Here is a 23575-nt window from a genome sequence, read left to right as displayed (position 1 = left end):
CTCATATTAAATGGATAACTATTAAGGGTCTCATTTAATTAATATTTACTCAATACCAAACCTTGTGAAATTTAATTAATAATATTGCTTGTAATCTGTTGCCTCATTTTTATTAATTAGATATGGTGTATCTTTTCTTACAGTGTGTTCCTACAAATCACTCCCTTTCTTTTCTTGTTACACTTCCATTCTTTTCCTATCGTCCTCTCACATATCACTTTTTTTCTTCGCCTCTTCTTTCCTGTTCTTCCTCTCATAACTCCCTTTTTTCCCTTTCCTTTCCACACATCTCTCTTCCTTACCTTTATAATCTTACTTTCACACATCACTTCCTTTTCTAGATAAACTCTCGTCACTTTTTTGACTTTCCTCACATCTCGCATTCTTTTCTTCATTCCTCTCATTTCACTTCCTTCCTTTTTCATTTCCCCTCTTCTAATCACAACTCACTTATTTTCCTTACCTGTTTTACACATACTGCTTCCTTTCCTTACCCTTTGTCTTCCTCTCATACATCCCAATCTTACCTCTTCTTTCCTTTTAGTTTCTTGTTCTCCTCTTATGTCTCACATCCTTTCTCTTCCTCTTTCATTTCATTTCATTTCATTTCATTTCATTTCATTTCATTTCATTTCATTTCATTTCATTTCATTTCATTTCATTTCATTTCATTTCATTTCATTTCCTTTCCTTTCCTTTCCTTTCCTTTCCTTTCCTTTCCTTTCCTTTCCTTTCATCATACCTCACTTGCTTTTAATTTCCTTTCTGTGTATTATTTTCTTCCCTTTCCCTTCCACACATCTCACTTTCTTTTCCAGTACTGTCTTGCTTTCCTCACATCACTTCCTCTTCTCTTCTTGTTTCACTTCCTGTTTCACTTCCCTTTCTTCCTTTCTTCCACTTCCCTTCCTTCCTTGTTTTACTTCCTTCTATTTTCTTTCTTCCTCTTACAAATGACTTATTTTCCTGTCTTACTCAATTAACACTGTTTTCCTTTACACGTCTTTATCTCATGCATCTCTTCCTTTCCTCCTCTCATGCCTCACTTCCTTTTCCTTTCCTTAAATGATTTTCTTCCAGTTGCTTTCACTTTTCTTTTCTTTTCTTTTCTTTTCTTTTCTTTTCTTTTCCATCCCTGTAGTACTGTCATGTCTCACTTCCCTTCCTTTTACTTCCGTTCCTGCTCTTACATCTCACTTCGAATCTTATTTCCTTCCTTTTCCTGTCTTCCACTCATTTTCACTTCCATTCCTGTCATGTCCTTACCTATCTTTCTCTTTGACCTCACTTCTTTTTCTTACTCACATATTCTTGTTTTCATCTTCATCTCAGGCCTCACTTCCGTTCCTCCTCTCATGCCTTGCTTCCTTTGCTTTATTTCTATCAAATCTCACTTCCTTTCCTCTCAGTTCCACCTCCCTCCCCCCAATTATCATATTTCAACACACTCGGAGTCCAATAAAATGATTGATACAAATGATGTGTGGGCTGAGTGATATGCTTCTCGGGTGTGAAAGAGAGGAGAAGAGGGAGCGTGTGTAGTGTGCAATTAGAGGGGGCTTTTTCAGCGCGTTTCTGCCCTTTCAGAGAATATGATATCACTCACAGAGAATATATCACATCACTCACAGAGAATTTCCTGCTGCCTGTATTTTTGGACACAATGTACCCAGGAGAGCATGGCAGACTGCAAGAAACACTGAGGATTCAGGCTTCCTTTGGAGAAGAACATTTCAATGTCACATCAACACGTCTGGCCACATGCATACTACAGATTCACACGGGCTTTGACAAACAGACTGACGGGTGGGATACAATGCAGTGCATTCTGGGAGATGGTCTACATGCCTAGACTTCTTTTTCACTCGTTATCTTTCTAATTTCCATTGTGAAAAAATAAAGATGTTTTCATTAGTGGTCTCATTATATGCATATGCTGGAAACAAAAAGAAACCCCAACAATGCTGTGCACTGTTTGTTTGATTTGTGTAGTATTTTAACATTTTAAACTATTTATTTTTAATTGTCTGCTTCAGACTGTATAGTTTAATTATCCTGTGAATACAGAGTTCTCTTTTTCTCCCTCTCTGTTTGTCTTAAACTCTTAATGTCTCTCTTTGACCTCCCATTATGTGAGTGCATTGAATATGGAAATATGAAGTCCACCCACTCATGTTTATAGCTCTCTGTTCTGTGTGCTCTCAGCTGGGTTTTATAAAATTGCAGTTGGACTTCACAGCAGTGCAAGCAGGTGCCACTGTAAACAAAGAACAAATATATTTTTTTCCCCCTCCTAGCATTTGATTTCTCTCAGAGACATCTACACAGAGACATCTGCCATTTCTAGACCATGTACAGTATGTAAAAAAAAAACAAAAAAAAACAGGATTTTCATGGGGATACAGAAGTGTTTCATAATGAAAAAATGCATTATTGCATTTATTGTCTTACTTACTGACCATGTGGGATGCAACCAAACTATCACTTATTTTATTTACCTCACAAAAAGTACTTTGGTCATACCATAGTACTTTGATTTGCAAATTCAATGCATTAACATTAAGATCCAAGGTTAAGATCCATCAAACCATATATTTAGTTATTAATTTGTTGGTTGGTTGGACAAAGCACCATGATAAAACCATGTTTGTTGACAGTTACCATAGTAGTACCATATGATGATGATAATTATTATTATTTTAAAAACATACAATTAGTATAATAAAACAGTTAGTAAAAATACAATTAGAATGATTAACCTTAAACCTTTAAGCACCTGCTATGTAATTTAGACTAAATGAATAATTTAGAATAGATAACAAAATAAAGCTTATTTATATAATAATTTGATAGAAATAACATATTTGTTATATTATATTATATGTGTCAAATTGTCAAACCTTTCCTTGGGAAATTGAGATAAAATTATGAAAACAAGGGAGCAATGGCATGTTATGTTATCCTGTAAAGGAATTCAGTCATAACGCTTCTCAAGCTCAATTGGTATATTTCCCAAGTGTGCCCTTTTGCACCAATCCAAGTCCAATTCCATAAATACTCATGTATTAATAACGAGCACAATCTGAAGAATGGGAAACTGATCCAAGATCAGCAGCGTTCGGAGTGAGTCGGCGTGCAACATGCCCAGACACGATGAAGAGGGCAGGTGGCTGGATATGAGCGTATATTCATTTACACTGCAGTGACTTTTGGCCAGAGACAAATAGCTTACAACAATCACAGTGAACAAACATTGAAGATTAAACCAGCATGAGATGGTTTGCTGGTCTGAACTGGTTAAGGATTGTTCCTCCAGTCTAAATGGTGAAGGAAACAACAGAAGTCTTGCTACATCAACATTCCCTCCCATCAAATATACAGGGAAAAACCTTCTCAAATGCAATAGAGGCATTGGCCTTAAAGTCTCGCTAGGGAAGGGTAAAGTGGCAGTGCATTCAGCGGGGCATGCTTTCCTGATACCTAACCAGGAATCACAGCACCTGGGATGCAGATGAGATTCTGACCCACTTAAGTCTACATTCCCCTGTTACGATTGGACTAGAGCTGTTTTACCACTACTGTGAAAATCGATGGGTGTGACAGACTAGAGAAAGTCCAATGCAAATTCTGTTAGATGGAAAAACAGTTACTTCTTAGCTCAACGTGAGTCACATGTCTCATCAGATCTGATTTCCAACCAGATTAAAAGTCAGAATGTTTGCCTCTATATAAATATGGAAAAGCAGTATTTCTTTTGGCTTTCAAAGGAATTCAATCGTCACCACAATACATGACTTCTGTTTGCCCATCTGTCCGGTTGATGCCCATTTCTTGTCCACACACACACGCACGCACACACACGCACACATGCACGCACACGCGCACGCACACACGCACACACACACACACACTCTCTCTCTTTCTGGCAGCTCTTTGGGCCTGATGAAGCAGCTGGTGGCAGGAATGCACATGATTACTTGGCACTGTCTTTTCCTCTTACACTCTTAAAACAGATGTGTTAAAAACAACACAACCTGTGTTATATCTTAACACACCCGTGTGTCTAGTTAAGGACAACACATTTTGTGTTACTTTTAACTCAACCAGTGTGTTATTCTTCTTTACACATTCAGTGTGTTAAAATATTTAACACACTAATGTGTCATTGATAACACAATTTGTGTCATAGATGTGCTATTTTTTACCAGTTACAATGAATGCAATACAAAAACAACTCTTTTCTTTCAAATATATACATATTTATTAAAACTTCACTTCTGAATTTTCACAAAGGCAATATTCACATGTCATTTGAATGTCATAAAGATTTTTAAACAATTTTATATCTTGGATTTACAAAAAGGTTTTCTTTGTTAGAAATCATGTGAAGTGGTTTTACATCAGCAGCATTGCTTAAATTAATGACTTTATATTCATTTGTTCTTTGGACAGCATATGCATACAAGTGTGGGTGAAAATACAGTTGAGATAGAACTCTAAGAAAAACTAAAACCCTTTCTTTTTCACATTGTGGAACTATGTGTAAAACTTCACCAAAGAGACGCTCTTCTCTTAAGTCACGGTTTAAAGCAATTACACAACCAGTTTGAAAAGTCTGACCGAACGCATTAACAGAGTGAGAAACGAGAACAGTGCTACATGTGACAAGTTCATAGCCAAAGTCTTTCATACCTTCAACAAACAGAAGATTTTTTTCTAAAGATCCAACCATGACCGGAAAAACTTTTGGGACAGAAATTTTTTCTGTTAATGGACTGCCCAGTTTCCAATGAAACATGGTCTGAACCTGACTCTTGTATGCTAATGTCTTACTTATATTTATAAAATTGCATACAGTTTGCGCTTGTCTTTTTAGAGGACCATGCTTTCCCTCAAACCTCATGCACCAAAATTTAGACAGTGGGCCAAATTTGATCATCATTCGCCAGTAATGCGTCATGAAATGATGCTTTGGTATTAGTGATTTGTTTGGGTAAAGCGTCTTGAACAAGTTATGGTGATCGATAACTAGCTGCTTTAAAAATACAGCTAATCCGTTGGTAACAACTGGTGCAAAAATGATACTACAAATTTCTCTAAGGAGAAGAAACAATTTCCAGTGACTATCACCTTCACTTATAAAATTTCCGATCAGGAAAGGCAAAAAAAGTATGAGACACCACATTTGACTGGCATTTTGCTTAATGGGGTTCTCAGATGTTCTTAAATTATGAATGGCACTAGGCTTGTTTTTCTCGTTTGCCACACCATAGTCAAAGCTAATCATTCGATCATTCAACTGGTCTAAAGTGAAAAGTTTTTCTTCATAAATGAAATGTTGTAACATCAGTTTGATCTCAAGAGGAGCCACACCCTCTAAAACGTCATGCATAATGTCAACGCAGACATTATCAGTAATATGAAAGTACTTTAGAGAGTTTAGACAAGAGTCAGCTTTTATGCCTGTTAAACCAGGATTTTTAAGCATGACGTGTTCATTGTAATTTACTTCATTGCGCAACTCCAAACAATCGTCATCAAATATACGCTGCATCTCATGTTTGTCAATCAGACAGAAATGACAGAATTTGTTGGCTGCGAAACTCTCCAAATAACCTCCAAGTGAATGGCAGGCCAGATTATCAGCAGTGAATACGCATATTGTGCCAAATAACAATGTACTTTGGCCACCTATCTGTACTTCTATCCCTCTGGTTTCAAGAAGTTTAATATCATCCAACAGTGGCTCAAAGATTTTGTTGAAACCATAAACGTCTTTGTCAATTGAATTAAAAAGCAAACATAGGTGAATGTTTTCAAGAGCCGAGTTAAATCTAGCAGGTAAATTCCTCAAACAAAAATAAACCGCTCCCATTTTGTGAACTTTGGTTTTAGACCCTAAAGGGTTTGTTGTTTCGAAATCATCAAAATAAAGTTGAATTTGTAAAGCTTGAGGATATCTGCTGTACAATTTGTGATTTCTAAAATGTGAGCCATCACAGTAATCACGCAATTTGCCGTCACTTTCGGTTGAATCCACAAAGAGCTTTTGCATTTGTTCATTGTCAAAAAGAAACTTCAGAGTATCAATAATAGATATGTACTGACATGTATCTGCTATTAACACTTGAGTTAATGTACCTTGCTTTCTTGCAGTATCACCTCTGTTTCCAAGGAAGATTTCTGTTGGCTTGATGAAAGAGTGGTTTGCTGCAAAATATTTGGTCATTTTGTAGGGGGTATCAACTTCCTCAAACATATGTCGTCCTCTTTCAAATTCATCCATCAAAGTCTGCAATTCATCACTGGGTATAGAGTAACGATTAAGCAGAGATGTGGTTTTCTCTTGCAAACAGTCCAGGGTTTCGCAGAGCAGTTCTTTTGTGCATGTGATGCTTCTTTGCACATCAGTCAGAGTACAATTTGAAGAGGAGTACATTTTTGCAACAAATGCTGCTGCACAGCTTTGGTAGTCAGAGGTGCTGCAAGTACTGGAGCCATCAAAATTAGTTTCTGGAATATCAACAGCAGCAGAGCAAGATGGAGCTGGAAAGTCCTCACTCGTGCTGGTGTCACGGTCTTGTTCTAAATGTAATGGGTTTGCAACCTGAGCATGCTCTCTATTGAGATGTTTAGTATAAGAATTGAAATTATGGTATGTTCGTTGGCAATTGTTTTGACTACAAACAATTGTATAATCCTGTCCATCAGAAAGTGCATGGACATGCCTAAGATGACTTATGAGTTTCCGGACGTCTTTTGAAGTTGATTTTTTACACCTTGGACATATGTACATGGTGGTACAATTTAGGATAGTGCTTGAAGCTTCGAAATAAGCTCCACAACTTTGGATCTCTTCCCACCAGAGAAAGGAATGTCATATACATTTTCAAGGAAATTAAAGACCGATGTAAGTTGGACAGGATATTGTACATTGCAAACCCAATACGTTTTGAACAGCTTGTCAATGGCACACGTCAGACTGTTATCGTTGAGTGGAATGGTGACTTTGTCATTCTCGGCCACAATGATGTATTGCGCTGTAGAACTGGGGGCTCCTAAACAGACAATGTGGGGTTGATGGTTTTCCACCATTGTCTGGGAATGATCCAGGAGGCTGGAGATGCTGGTTCCAGCCTGTAAACATAAAAGTACATTTTTTAAAAGCTATTATTAAAACAATTCAAGTGACTGAAGGTTTTCTTAAATGGATAATTCACCCAAAAATGTGAATTCTGTCAGTAATTACTCACCCTCATGTCGTTCCAAAACCGTAAGACCTTCTGTTATCTTCGGAACACAAATTAAGATATTTTTGATGAAATCTGAGAACTGTCTGACTCTTCATAAACAACAACAGAAACAAAACTGACACAAAACTGAAATGTTCCCAAATGCAGAAACGTAGAAAGGACATCAGTAAAATTGTCTGTGACATCAGTGATTCATCTGTAATTTTACAAATTCAACAACTTTTTCCTCCTCATTCCATCTGCTGCCTGTATGCCGCCATTGTGAAGAGAGTATCATGACGCATGTACTTGCTTCCGCTTGATGTAAACAAGGCATGCATTTGCTGTCCTCTGCTCATAAACAAAACACGACGAGTGCTTTGTTTACATGGACAGGAAAGCCTGTGCATACGTCGTGATACTCTCTCCAAAACTGCAGCACACCACGTCAGATGATAAAGAGAAGAGTTGTTGAATAAAGTTGTTATTTTTGTTTTCTTTGAGCACAAATGTATCATAGCTTCATATCAGCACAACTGAACCCCTGATGTCACATGGACTCTTTTACCTATATCCTACATTTCTGTGCTTGGGAACATTTCAGGTGTGTTGCTGTTTATGGAGGGTCAGAAAGCTTTTGAATTTCATCAAAAATATCTTAATTTGTGTTTGCAAAGTTGAATGAAGGTGTTACGGGTTTGGAACGACATGAGGGTGAATAATTAATGACTAAGTAATAAAACTTTTTTGGATGAACTATCTCTTTAATTCATTTGCATTCATTGAACTGAAGGCCAGGGATATTTTCTTATTTATGTTCAAAAGAAAACAGGAATGCACAATATTATCACTTCACTGTTTTGTATCACTGCATTTCATTTGAGAATGCACATACAGAATGATGTGTTTAGTGTGATACCGTGCAGTGACAACAGCAGCAACAGCCTCCCTTTGGTACTAATGTTCATTCGGTAAGGCGTTTTTTTTGTTTGTTTAGTGGCCGCTGTTGGTCTATTTATAACAAAATAAAAAGTAAAATGCACAAATAACCTTAAGATACTTAGCCAAAGTGAGCTAAAAAATACTGACAAAAACCTAATATTGTGCATCCCTAAAAGAAAACAAAATGAAAACAGTATAGTTTTATGTAAATTAGAGAGTCATGTAATTAAGTAACATCACAAAGTGCTTGCACAGAAAACTAACAAACTAAAACATAAACATATTAGGGCAATCAAGCTGCTTACCGGCTTAATGTCCAAGAGGTAAGAAAGGGCTGACTTTGTACTGCATTTGGCCCAACCTTTGCTCCTTCCGGACGCAGTGGGGGGCAGCAGTGTAGTAAGAATTTGAAGAGCTCTGTAACATGACTCTGTAGTATAATAAAAAAAAAACACAAAATATAATGGCATTTTTCAAATGGCTGAAATAATGGCAGACTTTGATCTCCAACTTTGCCTTCAGAGAACTAGTAAAACTAATGGTGTCCACTGAAAGAAAAACAACGGTTTGACAGAACAAGCAAAGTAGCCTACCTTCACTCTCATTATCAGTTGGCATGACCAGAGGATCTTTCACTGTGGACATCTTTTGCAACTTCGGAACAATATTACCTTCCCATTTTCGAAGAAAGAGGTCAGCCTTCCCAGGAAACATTTTTCCAAACTCAGTGTCAAGCTACAACATAGGATACAATACACAATTACAACACTACCGTGTTTTCTCAGTATGTTCACAAATGATCAAATCTAAGTTTATGCAATCATAACAGTAAAAAAAAAAACTACTATACTTCAGTTTTATGATTTGAATTAAACTGAAGTAAAATAAATGGTGGAGCTTGATTTCAGTGCACCTTACAATCTCTAGCTTGCAGCAGGATGTTTAAAGGACTTTATTTTATACTTTATTTTAATTAAATTGCATAGAATTTTTCATCACAAGATTAGTAATGTGCACTAACAAAGTATAAAAAAAAAACATTTTGAATTCATTTGGACTTTAAATGTTAATATTTAGCAGCCTTGTCCCTGTACTGACCTAGCTAGAAGAAAAAAACACAAAACACAAGATGCAAAACACAAGATGTTCTTACCAAGTATGGCATGTCTACAAATCGAGGATATTGTTCAAAAATCTCTTGCACTGTTGGGGACGTGTTTGCAATCCATAACCTGCGATTACTGTATGTTTTCTCCATGCCCAATTTGATGGTATTGAGGTTTTCTGGAGATGGTTTCATCCTTTTGATCACAGTCATCCACTCCTGAGTGGAGTCCTCCTCCCCTTCAGCATATGTTATATCCAAAGTAATAGACACTCCAGAGGAAGCACTGATTCGACTACGTTTGCGCTGGTAGCGACGCTGATCATCATGAAGTTTCCTCCGTAGATTTCTAAGTCTCATCTCAATAAATCCACTGTGGGAGACTGGGTCATAGAAATGTTCCTGTATGATAGGGGAAGTACAAAAATTGTAATTTTGTTTTAATTTCTTAAGAACCCATCATGTGTGACGAGCAAACAGCAGAATGGATGCACTTTTAGTGTTATTGTAAAATTAATATTGGTAATTCATTATATTAAAAAAAACTAAATTTTCTAAATTTTACACTACAATTTTACACAATTTTCAGTTGTTGTGTAACCTATTAACCAAGTAACATACCACAATTACTATTCCAATTTGCATTTATTACAAGTGAGCTTTGTGTGTTTAAGTAAGTACAACTTACAAATCCTTCATTCTCTTCTTCCATCTTGATCTTCAGAGAAGGAAACAGTGTTACCACACTTTCTGCCAACATCTGTTTCTCATCATTACAAGGGTAACTAAGCAAAACAAAAACAAAACATAGAAGAATTACCCAATTCAATTAAACTTGTATATAACACATCAAAAACAAAATACATGAATAAAATTCAGTCAATTTTCTCTACTGGTGATTAGCAGTTTGTTTCACAAGTTTTTTTCATAATTATGTTCAAATTATTAAAAGTAATCAGTGTGTATTCAAAGTATTTATCATTTTCATACATTGTTGTATTCAGAGTTGTTTTAGTTAAATTTCTTAACCGTAAAAACTTACAATCCACTTTGTTCCACCAACGCACTGACTCCTATCTTGACGAGGAGTTTTCTTGATGTCTCTGAAAGCATTCCTGAAGCTTCATAATCCTTCAATATACTTGGACCTTTGCTTTCAATTAGTGCTCGCAGGGTGTCTACATCAATTCTATTGCGTTGATGCTGGAAATATAAAAAGTTAATGATTCAGTTGCTCAAAGTCAGTCATGTATATTTTTAAAGAATGAATCAGAAATTTTAAATAAACTGGTTGAATGATTCTCTCGCTCATAAAGACAATCATTTATCACCATCTACTGACAAAACATACAGATGTACAAGTGTACAAACTAACAGTCTCTCTGGAATGGAAAAACAAAGTCAAACAGAGTGATACAAATACTGAAAAGGGTGCTGTTATTTCAGCACTCAGTTATATATACAAACCTTCTGTTGACTACTTGGACCAGCTTCTCGTATGTTCTTTGGTGCAACCTTCCAAAAGAAAAAAAATCTGTTAAAACATGGTCAAATATATAACTTGTATTAGTCATGTAAGTCCTCCATGAACATACATTCTGTTGATGACTTGGACCGGCTGCATCTACATCCAATTTTTCATCCTTAAAGGACAACAAATAAGATGAAAATTACAATAAATATATGAAATAAAATGAAAGCGCATATACTCTGTTTTGCACAATAATTTTAATTGATAAAGTTGCCTGTTTCCACCACTGGTCTGAATGAAAAAAAAACAAACAAAAATTTTTTTTTTTTTTTAAACTGTGGTTATATGAAATCAGGATTACAATGTATGTGACACAAAGGTGTGATGGTGTAATACTATAGGTAAATACTGAAGCATTCCATGGTGGATGATCATATAATATATACAAAGTTGAACATTCCCAAACTAGTGTGTTTGTGACATGTTATATGAGATTTAATTAACTACCATTACTTACTATGCCAATGGAAAAAGAAAGTGTAGAATGAAACTACACTGCCATTATCATTTGTAATTATATCATGCCACACCATCTTCAAGTTAGTGGAAATGCAACTTGAACCGTTTCTTACCATGCTCAAAATTGATGCATGACACACAGGTCAGTTATTATAATTATATTACAGTATATTACAGTTATAAAAAGGGATATTACATACCAGAGCCTGTGATCCACTTCTCTTAACCGACTTAAAAAAAACTTGAAACTTGTCCAAGGTTTCCACTTTCTCAGTAAGATCTGTGTCAATAAATTCATTAAAATCCACATTAAATTTTAAAATTCGGTGGTACTCTGCAGCACAGGGTATAAGACATTTGCAAGTATCAATTATTTCTGCAGCACTCTTGAGATGCAGAATTTTTTTGCATATCTCCTTTTCATCTAGAAGAACTGCAACTAGTGTTTTTGGAGTGTCCTCCATTTGAAGCTGCAAAAAGGCAAAGAAAAACACCAATCTGTTATATACATATACTGATTACACATACATTCATAATGTAAAATGTAGTTAACAAACAGTGTTATAATGAATATTTATTACAAAAACAGCTAACAAAAGCTAGATAAACCAAGATATAAACCTAAACATCCTTTTTGAGATAAAGACATGCGAATGTCGAAGTCAATCAAATTTTAAATGTTACAGTAATAAATCATAGTATTATTTAAAGACATTTAACAAGACATCAATACATTATGTTGTTTAATGAAAGAAAGGCGACGGATAGCAGTGAAAAGTGATAAGAGTTAGCTGCTAGCAGCTACCGCTTTGTCAAACTCATTAACGACAATCCTGCCATGGCCGCAGCGTTTTATCGGACGTCATATAATTGGCAACAAATCAAGCAAAGAAAAACATAAAACTCGTTAAAAATAAGTTCGCTCCAGAAAGCGAGGAACAAACTTACCAAAATGTAAAGAAATAATAATGTGTGAAGCATTAACTATCTGACGCCGTTTTCGCCCTGTTCAACACCGCCTCTCGTGACTACCGAAAATACCCGTATGCACGACTAGAGGCTGCTAACTAAACGCACATTTGACCGTCTAAAAAATTCACATTAAACATATATATGACAGTTTCTAATAATTAAAAATAATAAATCCAAATACCTGACATATGTGCATCCAAGTCACCCATGGATGGAGATGGAGGCGCGAAATTGCTTAACGGCTTGCGGAGTGACGTAGCAGCAATGTGATTGGATGATAGTTAACACATGTTGTGTTGGACACACTGTGTTGTTTCTCTCTTTCTCTCTCTCTCTCTCTTTTACACATGATCAACTTAAAATTACACAAAATGTGTTAAAATAGCCATAACACAAAAAATGTGTTATTAATTAACACATCCTTTTTGAGGGTGTACTTTTATCTTATTTTATTTTTCTATTTTCTGTTAAGCTGCTTTGGAACTGTGTGTAATGCAAAAAGTGCTATACAAATACAGTGAATTTACATGGAATCAAATTAGACTTTAAAAGAAAAGGCTTAAAGGTATTATGACAAAGACTGTACACCAAATAATCTCTTGAGTACACTGCTTGCCAGACAACTGTTCAGTTATAAACTATTATTATGTACAGTTAGATCAAAGACTATCCACTGATTTCAATACAATCTACACTTCTGTTTGAAAGTCTGGGTCAGTGTGTTTTTTTAATGTTTTTTATCATTTATTTGATAAAAAACTGTAATATTGTGAAATTAGTTATTTAAAATATATATATTTTTTTCTGTGAATATATTGCAAAATGTAATTTATGCCTTTGATGCAAAGCTGAATTTTCAGCATCATAACTCCAGTCTTCAGTGTCACATGCTGAATTGCTGCTCAAGAAACGTTTTATATCATCAGTGTTGAAAAAAAACAGTTGTGCTGCTTAATGTTTTTGTGGAAACTGAGATATATTTTTATTTTCAGGATTCTTGAAGAATATAGAGTTCAAAAGAACAGCATTTAGTTAAAATAGAAATCTTTTGTAAGATTATAAATGTCTTTACTGTCACATTAGATCAGTTTTAAGCATTCTTGCTGAATAAGTGTAAATTTCTTAAAGAAAATCTTAATGATTTTTGTCTTAGTTTATTCACACAAATATAATAGTGTTTGCTAAGCATTTTGCAAAGCCCTTTACTCTGAGTGTTACATTTTGCACAGTGTTAAAGTTTGTGATATACAGACAAGAATGATGCCTCAAATCATGACTTTGCTAAGAGATTTTCACATGGTGGACAATAAAATTGAAAAAAAAAATCCCACAGATTTACAATAATGAGGGCCAGAATATCATAGCAACTTTGTGGACAGGCTCTTTTGACACATGTTTCCAGTACAACACTCTATAGCAAATGCACAGCAATGTGCTAACATTAAACACTTTAACACCACCTGGCCATCACCCAGAACACTGATGTATTTTTAGAAATCATAAAAAAAATAAAAATAAATAAATTGAAATACTGCCATAGTTTCAAATGACATCAAATATTAAGATGCAACTTCAGTATAATCAATGCTCAAAGACAGACACGAAACTGCTGTTATTTGGCATATTTCATAATTCAGCAAGACAAGTGGATTGTGAAAAGTGGGTGATACGTACCAGAATGGAATCTGTTGTTTAGAGGGAAGAAATTGAAAAGCAAGAGATTTATGATACCAGCTGTAAAGGCAAATCACACCAGAGTAAGTTACTGCATTTTGATACTATTTGAAATAATGTGCGCCATGAACCATTCATATGGAGACCAGGAACATGTATTAAATAAACAGGCCCATTTTGATTTCATGTTGACTTGAAGTTTTTTTTCCTGTACTTTTTGAGAAGACATGATTTTCTCTTCTCATCGGTCAAATTCTGGAAGGCACAGAATTTGTACAAAAGTTTTGTAAGAGCATCACCCACCTCCAGTCTGAACTCCTTCAAAAGACGTGCATCTTACAGACAGCAGCCGCTAATAGCTTGACACTGCAGACAACAGAAAATGACCTCAGATCAGTGAAACAACACTACACATTCACACATAAGTACTTTAAAGCATGACTAAAGCAGCAAAGAGATGTTCAGATCGCTTTCTGCCCAAGCCGGATGACTTCGGGCCTCACTCCCACGTATAAACAAAATATCTCAAGGTAAAGAAACCAGAACAGAGACTGACCTGAACCCTGACGCCTGCATGTGTGTGTGTGTGTGTGCATGCTTGAGAACTCACACACTGCCTCATTTTATCAAGACACACTCCATTGAGGAATGCCACCCCGTCTAAAAAGCACATCACTCACTTCCTCTAAGCCGTTTAAGAGTGTTATCTGAGTCTCGATCGCTCTGCGGGCCCACCTCCATCACTTTGATCTCTGCTTTAGCTAATGGCTTTAATACACAAGAAATATTGCGGGTTATTAAATGTTTTATGAACAGACGGGTCACACTCCTCCAGCCTCATATGAACTTCATTAGTGTACTTTATTCTCAAGAACATGTGCGTGAAAAGACATTAAAGTGCACTAATGAAATCAAACTTTTGACTGTTTTTTAATAACAAAAGTGGTCACCTGCTTTTATCCGAACAGTCCCAGGTGTCTTCACGGTGCTAAATTATTACCTATTTGGGGCCAAAGGCAGTGTGCAACCCTTGACTTATGGCAAAGCCACATTTGCACAGTGTGCAAGCCGAAATAATTAGGCTTTTAACGCTGACACGGTCCATTTGGGGTCTCGTCACCCCACTCGTACTTACACTTTGATCACTGGCATTAAACGGTGACTTATGATTCACAGATTCCCAGAATCCACTCTTCACTTAACATAACGTGACAGAGGAAATATTTACATTCACAATCTTGTTGCTGGATTTAACAGCCCTCTTAACTGCAAGGAAGTCTTTAATTGGTTGCTATAATGTGGTTTTACTTAAACAGCACTGGATTGCATGGAACCGCTGTTTGTGGTGACCATCGCAGATGTGATGGCAGTTGGTGAAGCAATGCAATGCAACTGGTTTTATTAGACTGCATGAGAGTGAAGGTCTTTGCGTAATATTTTGAGCACTTATGAGTGTGTTCGATACAGAAAGAGGGAGTATCTGGCTTTGTTTCAAAATTTAAAGAGCTGTTTATGTAGGCAGTCTTTATAGACATTTCAAGCATGCTTGAAACAGGTAAAATGTAGGCAGCATAATACATTCTTTGGTAAAATTCCCAAAATGCAATGCAACAAGCTCAGTGATAAAACATCTAAGACAGTGGATGAAATGAGAAAATGGTGACTATAAATATACTCAATGCATTAAACACTAAAAATATATACATTTATTTAAAAATAAATAAATAAACACATAAATATAAATAAAAATTAAAATATATAATATTTCTTTACATAAGACACATTAGTTATTTTTTGAGTAAATTTGTTTCACTATTTTTTTAATTAAACTTTTTTTCAAATTTTTATTAAAACAAAAATTTTACAATAACTTAAAATAGTATTATTTTTGATTATTTTAAAAATATTTGCATATATACCACAAATATTGTGTATTTTAAATAAAAATTAAATATTAAATATATTTTAAGAAATGTTACAGTTTTTCTCAGTCACTTTGGTGCATTTCTCTGATCAGAAATGAAATTTCAAAACTACTTGTTCAACTTCCACGTCATCTAGTCACTTGTGCACATCATACAAGCAGTTTCTCATTCTTTTGAACAAGTTGTGATTGCTTTGGTACATTCATGCAACTGATTATGTACATTTGTCTGCGGTTTCCTACATTTTCAGTTGCTAATATCATATGTTGCTCAAAATGTATTATATAGTTCTCTGTGCTATAGCCTTTCCCCTCAAAACATCTAGTCATTAGTTCATCGTATAAGTCATTAGATGCTAAATGGTTGATCTAGTTGTCATAAACTGTCAAGCATATTTTCTACACATTTCTATTAGACTTGTTGTAAATTTGCCATGAATTGTGCAGGTGAATCTTGGCTTTCACTAAAGAAGAGAATATAGATCAACCGATTATAAACCAGTTCTCTGAAAAAGCTCAAAGGTGCATCTCATGAACCTTCATTTGGAAAGCATATATAGACAGAGGACAACACAAGAGTTACAATTTCTGATGATGGATGAACATCCAGAAAACGATCAGGGACAACAGCCGAGAGGAAGAAGATGAGTAAGGATGCATGGAAGTGTACAGAGGCAAAACAGAGGAAGAGGAAGAAGAGGCCAAGGACAGAGGTGCATATCAGATGAAATAATGTTGTCAATCATGGCCTTACAGTGGCTGAAGGGTGCAGCTAAATATTGGGAGATCGATCATATCCTCAATAATTCAAACATTTTGAAACAGTCTCTTTCAATCAATTTCCCACATACAGTAATGTGTAAATGTGTACTTTTGAAAGGATATATGGCATACATAAGAAGTGCAGCCTTCTGCATTTGTCATCTAAACTGTTATATAAAGCAGGAATTGTGCGTGCTCAGAAAAAACAAAACAAAGGTTCTCAGGTGCGTAGAACAAAAAGAAGAAAGTTTTTAGTCCAATAAGTAGCTGAATTTGTCCGTACACTGCAAAAAAACCTGACCAAAAAAGGTCCAATTATTTATTTTTCATATGCAAAAGTGAAAAAGTGACAAAAATGCAAAATGTATTACAGTAAAAACAGACCAGAGAGCAGATGTTTCAGCTCATGCTTTCTTCAGTGCTCATGAACTTTTGTCACTTTTTCACTTTTGCATATGAAAAATAATTTGATTTTTGCTAAACCTTTTTGGTCTGTTTTTTTGCAGTGTGCGGACAAATTCAGCTACCTATCATCTAAACTGTTGCCATAGTTTACATCAGCTAATACTAACAGAGTGCAGTGTTATATTGACAACATGACTAAGCATTTTGACTATCTTGTTTGAAACAAGGACTTTTCATTCTGATGGCACTGATATGTTCATTGACAAATACTTACTTTTGAGAGATGAACTAAAGATTTTGAGTAAAGCCAGGCTCACACTGTGCGATTTTTAATAGTCTTTTGCGATTGCTGCTTGTCACACTGTACGAACATGATCCCCATGTCAGACTGTAGGATCTCAGTTGTCTTAATGTCAGACTGTACGACAGTCAAGACGCGACAAAAACGGACGTACTCAAGAAGACTTGTCCGGAGTTTTACGTCATCAACACGTGACCCGCGTTCTCTCGCTATAATGGTAGCTAGCAAACAACAGCAACGTGTAGCGTTAGTTTTATTAATTACATGCCTTGATGTAAAAAAAAAAACAAAAAACGAAAAAGACGACGTGTGTGGAGCAAGTCATGGCTGGGCAAAAGAGGACTTTATGGACTTCCAGTTCTACAGAGCGAACTTGAGGTAATTTTGTTATTCGAGTTTAAACATCCTGCCCCTTAATAAATAAACTTTAAGTAAACTTTACGTTGTACATATATTGTTTTTTACAAATAATGAATGGTTTGAAGTTGTCGCGCTAATTGCGTCATCAAGTTCAGTGCTCCTATTGGTTCTTGGTTTGACGGTCGTCGTAGGAGATGTCACACTGCAGGAAACTTGAGGAAAGTGTCTGAAATCTTCTGACACTGCCAGAATTTAATCGGAGGAAAAAATTGATCGCAACGGCCATTAATCGGCTGTCGGTGAACATGTCAAACCAGCGATCTAGACAACCGATTTTAGCCTAGGATTATAGGAATCTTTTAGGATGTTAGGATTTTCAAAATTTGTCTCAGACGAACAAATCGTGGCCAAAATCGCACAGTGTGAGCCGGGCTTAAGTTTTGCAGGTAGACTTTTGCAGGTAATCTATTGTGTGGTGCTGTTTGTACGAATTGTTTTGAGAAATGCACAAACTTCTTTGCAAATATTAAGGATGATTCGAGAAATGCACCAAAGCGACTGAGAAAAACTGTAATATGCTTTAATATTTGACAGAATATTTCTTAATTATAAACGTTAATAAATTAAATATGAATATATATTTTTTTCAAGTATTTTTTTTTAAGTATCAACATATTTTATTCTTGAGTATCAAGTCAGTTTATTATGCACATCCCATGAAGAGCACTATGATGCACAGAGTTGATGCAAGTGTCCCAAATCACGTTCCATCTCAGTTAGGATGCTGCCTATGACAGCAATGGGGCTCACCAGATTTTGTACAGATCCTTTTTCCCCATGTCTGAGTTTGCATATATGTGTGTGTTTTGTATATGTGCAGGTGTGACAACACTTGTACAGCTGTGTCAGTAAACTGTGTGTGTGTCTAACAAGCCCAAACATGTTTTCCAGTGTCCTCCAGTGTGTCCGTACCCACCGGTGTGCATGCAGTGGGACCAATGAGGTCAAACGTGTCGTCCTCTCCTTGGTGTACAGTATTCTCCAGCCACAGGGGGTATTGTTGAGGTAGCGTGTGTGCTTACAGTAGAGCCTGGGAGAATACAAACAAACTTGGCTCGGTGCTAAACATGTGACGGTGCAGCCTCTCTGGGTTGGCTGTGAATCCGTACAGTTGGCTCGAAGTGGATGATGTCATTCTTGGCTGGCCAGGAACAGTGTCACAGCACATCTGCACCGAGCCAAGTGGCACAGCAGCGGAGGAAGGTCCCGCTCCAGGACACAAAGCCTGACTGGAATGCAAAACACTTATGTCAGTTTGCTTCTCAATTAAATGTTTCTGGATTTAAAAAAAATATTTAGGTATTTGTAAAGCAAAACAGGACAAAAATACTAAGAAGGATCTTTTTTTCAGTGTGGAGGTTGAATTGACAATGTTATTGCAAAACAGGCCATGAGTCTGCAGGTGCAAAATATAGAAACAAAAATTAAGGTCATGTATTGTTCTGCTTTAGTGGTGTCAAAGTCACGACCCGTGAACCGTATGCATCCTGTGCAGGTGTCCAATCCAGCCTGTGGGATGATTTGAGGACTAACAGTAAATATGCTAACGAAAACCTGTCTATTTATTACATTTTACAGAAAGACCATTTTATTTTTATTGTTGTTTTGTAACAGTTTTTCCTAATTTATTGTTGATTATGCATTTATAGAAGTAAATTTCTTAGAGGGTTTTGCATCTGAACTCTTCATATATATATATATATAAACCAATACAAAAGCAAGAATATACTTATTCTTGCTTTTTATTGTTTATATTTTATATTGTGCAAAACTCAACTAAATGGGAGGAAAGGCAACATGGACAGGTATGGAGAAAGATATTAGGAATATAAGAGAATTACACAAGTCTCACCTGAATAATTATTAGATATACATATATTAGTCATGATTTGATGCTGCAGGCCTATAGTTAACATTAACAGTCGGACAGTTTCTTTTTTTAGGCCTAATTATGTGCTAATGTTTCATTTCAGATGGTTTATTAAAGCAGTGAGGGGTTGTCATTTTCTTTTCAGTACTGTTGTGTTGTGCTTGCACTCTCTATTCTTTAACGATAACAAAATCGTTTTGTCTAACTTGCCTTTCAACTGAGTTTGACAGCCCTGCTCTGCTGTCACATAATAACAAGTGAAGAGAATTGTGAAACAGGAGGTTGTGGTTATATATGGTGTAACAAAATAGTTAACGATCTGAGATGGAAATGTAAAGATTTATGTACGCACAAAGTTAATGCTGGTTCCGCTCTAGGGAATTTGAAGTCATTGTAAAGCGAGGTCTCATTAACCAGTTCATAGTTTTAACCCTTCACGTTCTTCTGTATATATATATATATACACACATATACACACATATACACACATACATATACATATACATACATACAGTATATATATATACATACATACACACACTGTAAAAAATAAAAAAAGTTGAGAAAACTTAAGTTTAAGGCAGCCAGCTTAAGCAGAATTTTTAGTTTTCTCAACTTGTTTTTTTTTCCAGTTTATACAACAAAAGGTTGAGAAAACCAAAAAAAACCTGCTGAACCTGGTTGCCTTAAACTTTTAAGTTTTCTCAACTTTTTTATTTTTTACAGTGTGTGTACACACACACACACACACACACACACACACATATATATACATATATATATATATATATATATATCTTTCCGATAGCTTGGCTTCACATAGGCGTCTCCTAATTGTTACAATAAAAATACTCACAGGTAACTTTAGACTTTCTTTGATCACCCTGGAGCTGATCATTGGAGTCTCTATTCTTCGATCCATTTGAACGTTATCTTTTTCTGTTTTCTTCCACATCTTTCTTGTTTTGTTTGCCATTTTAAAGCATTTGATATAATTTTAGCTGAGCAGCCTATCATTCATTTTCTGCACTTCTTTATATGTTTTCCCCTCTCTAATCAACTTTTTAATCAAAGTACGCTATTCTTTTGAATAATGTCTGGAACGACCAATTTTACTCAGATTTTCAGAGAGAAATGCACAGTACAAGATTTGCTGCTTTCATCCTTAAATAAGGGCCACTTGCTTGAGACCAATTTTTTCACAGAATGATTTACCCCTCTAATTAAACTCCACACTGCTATTATTTTGAACATGTCCTTTTCAATTAATGATTCAATTACACAGAATCAACAGCATGCATGTCATTGACTGTTGGGTCTGTTGGTTTTCTATTACTCTACCACACCTACTAGTAAAATATTCGCCATGTAGAAATATAATTTCTACCAAAAACATTGATGGATCTGTGATGTTGGACTGCTATTATTTTGAACACAAAACATGCCAAAAATAATGAGTACGTAAATGATTTTTTGAATTAGAGAGACAACGACTTGCATGTGGGAGAAGAACGTGGAGGGTTAAAACCATGAACTGGTTGATGAGACCACGCTTTACAATGACTTCAAATTCCCTAGAGCGGCACAGAAAAAACAAAGATTCCTTGAGCTTTGAGTTGTGTTCCTCACCAAGATGAAAGCAACTTTGATCAGGAGGAAAAGCAACAAAGAGCAGAGTCAAACAAATTCCATTTTTAAGTTTAAGAGTACGACATCTCTCACACAGAGACGAGCAAACAACAGCGTTTCATTTACTACAGCATTCTGTCAGATCTCGTATGTGCTTCGAAAAACAAATAAGAATTACAAATAAAGACTAAAAATATCACTACTACAATAATAATGCATATTTTAATTACATTTTAACTGCACCACCAGTGCCACCGCAGCAGGTAATGCATTGCAGCATCTCATTTTTCAGTTTTAAGCAATAATTTAATTCAATTAGTCATTTGTGGCATTCTGCGGTCAAATATTTTTGACACGCTCTCAATTCCAAACATACGCTTATGCTTGGATCACATTCTCTTCCTACACTACAATTAACGTTTCTTAATCGTTAAGATTATAATTTATATTTTTTTATTTCACATCTCTCCAATGCTGCATTTATTTTATCAAAAACACAGTAAATATTAATATCGTGAAATTTTATTGAAATTTAATATAAATTTTCTATTTGAATAAATGTTAAAGTGTAATTTATTTCTGTGATGCAAAGCTGAATTTTCAGTGTCACATGTTCCTACAGAAATCATTCTAATATGCTGATTTGCTGCACAAGAAACATTTTTGTGGAAACTGTGACACATTTTTCAGGATTTTTTAACGCAAATTTCAAAATAGCATTTATTTAAAATAGAATTTGTTTTTAATCATGTAAAAATATGTACTGTCACTTTTGATCAATTTAATACAATCTTGCTAAATTTAATTAGAAAAAATTAATTTCTTACTGACACCCAAAAACTAATATTTCATGCCTATGCATTTAATTACTTCGCAAATAATTGTGCAGTCCATTTAATTTAAAGTCAATCAGTCATTATTGCAAAATAAACCCCTTTAGAATGAACCATCCCGTCTGGGTATATTTTGCAATAATGACTGACTGCACATCACCCCTAACATATGTGTGAGCATCTGCTTACAGGAAAAACACAAATAATCTAAACCGCTCAAAAAAGTGGCTGCATGCCACCTGACTAACCAGTTTATTAAAGACAGATGCCGTGCGTACGGACTCAAATCAATGTGCGTCCAGTAGTCAGGCCTGATGCTGCAAACAGCTCAATAAATATCGAATGATGTTCATTTGTTTGTGGCAGCAGTCGGATACAGACACGCTGGCTCAATGCGAATGGACCGATTGTCGAGGCCTCCTCTCTCCACACATGCTGTTGTTGTTTCAAGAAGCCCTGAGGGTTTTGGTGATTTCTTTCGCTTTCTCTCTTTGTTTTCCCTCTTGAAAACAAGCTCCACCTTTCTCCCCGTTGCACAAAACGCTGTGCATGTTGACAGGTTGAACAGAAGGTAAGTGGTCTCTCCTCACGCAGCACTGATTACTTCACCAGTTTTCACACAATTTACGTCATTTACTCAGCCTTCTGCGATCCTTTATTTACCTCAAACAAATCCTCCTGATTCCAATCATTAGCTGGTACTTAAATATTATATTCCAAGGTCAGAAGATGCCAATCATGTTCTCACCGACTTGAAGCAATCGGAATACACATCATATATATTTCATAAGGCATCGGATAAACAATGTAGAAGAAAAATCAATCTGAACAGAGCATGAGGGTAAAGCCTGCATGTGTCGAGAAGTTTCTGAAATGTCACATCTACAGCTGTCTCAAACACATGCTCTGTCTGCAGCAATCGCAGGTTGATGATGTCACTGACCTGGAGCGATGTTCTTGTGATGTGGAAGCCACTTCTGTACTTTAAGATGCATTAGAGGCACTATAAAAGCATGCGGTGGAAATTGGAGGCTAATTGACAAGAGCATTACTGCAGGTCAGGGAGAGTCTGTAGATAAAACACACAGATATCTGGTCATGTGGCAACAACTGATATAACTAACTGACATGAAAAAGAACATAGTGCATGGAAGAGATAATGATGCTTGCTTTGAAATAGCGGTTATGCCATTAAAGACATAAAGGGCACAAAACTACTTACAAGATGCTGTCATTTTTGTTGTAGTTGTATTGCCTGATGTGAAAGTTGGCTTGAAACAGAAGTGCACGTTGACCTAAATACTATTTATTTCTTAGGGTGTAAAACTTTATTTAGAGTACTTAAAAGCATAGTTCGCCTGAAAATTAAAAATGTCATCCTTTAGTCATTCCGAACCAAAAGGAGAAATTTTCTAGCCATTAATTTCCATACAATGAAAGCAAAAGGGGGAATGGTGCTGTCAAACTTCAGAAAAGCAAGACAAATAGTGAAAGCAGTCTATATTCTAATACATAC

General features: G+C 35.7%; 1 protein-coding gene and 1 long non-coding RNA gene across 2 annotated transcripts; both read right to left on the bottom strand.

The window, feature by feature from the left end:
- Positions 1-4245: 4245 nt before the first annotated feature.
- On the bottom strand, positions 4246-12299 carry LOC306869167 (uncharacterized protein). Its single transcript, XM_079415803.1, has 10 exons — positions 12218-12299; positions 11470-11739; positions 10875-10922; positions 10747-10794; positions 10322-10482; positions 9968-10064; positions 9328-9681; positions 8768-8909; positions 8480-8604; positions 4246-7137 (listed from the first exon to the last, which is right to left on the bottom strand). Exons 1-10 carry the CDS (start codon positions 12248-12250, stop codon positions 6808-6810), a joined length of 1608 nt encoding a protein of 535 aa, XP_079271929.1. The 5' UTR covers positions 12251-12299; the 3' UTR covers positions 4246-6807.
- Positions 12300-12705: 406 nt separating this feature from the next.
- Positions 12706-23119, bottom strand: LOC306858743. Its single transcript, XR_013783228.1, has 4 exons — positions 23003-23119; positions 18644-18956; positions 14219-14281; positions 12706-13975 (listed from the first exon to the last, which is right to left on the bottom strand). It is a non-coding gene; the product is annotated as an uncharacterized lncRNA (long non-coding RNA).
- Between the last annotated feature and the right edge of the window lie 456 nt (positions 23120-23575).

The sequence above is a fragment of the Barbus barbus genome (genome assembly GCF_936440315.1).
Source record: "Barbus barbus genome assembly, chromosome: 1".
Classification (NCBI taxonomy): Eukaryota; Metazoa; Chordata; class Actinopteri; order Cypriniformes; family Cyprinidae; genus Barbus; species Barbus barbus.
The sequence above is the reverse complement of the archived record's forward strand: the minus strand, read 5'-3'. Positions and strand labels throughout refer to the sequence as shown.

Bases quoted from the DNA above. Each gene is read 5' to 3' on its own strand.
- LOC306869167 (XM_079415803.1), bottom strand. From the start codon at position 12,250: ATGCTTCACACATTATTATTTCTTTACATTTTG. The intron at 10,065-10,321 runs GTAAGTTTTTAC...TGTTTTGCTTAG, and splicing joins TTGGTGGAACAAAGTGGATT to TTACCCTTGTAATGATGAGA. The intron at 8,605-8,767 runs GTAGGCTACTTT...ATTATACTACAG, and splicing joins AACTGATAATGAGAGTGAAG to AGTCATGTTACAGAGCTCTT.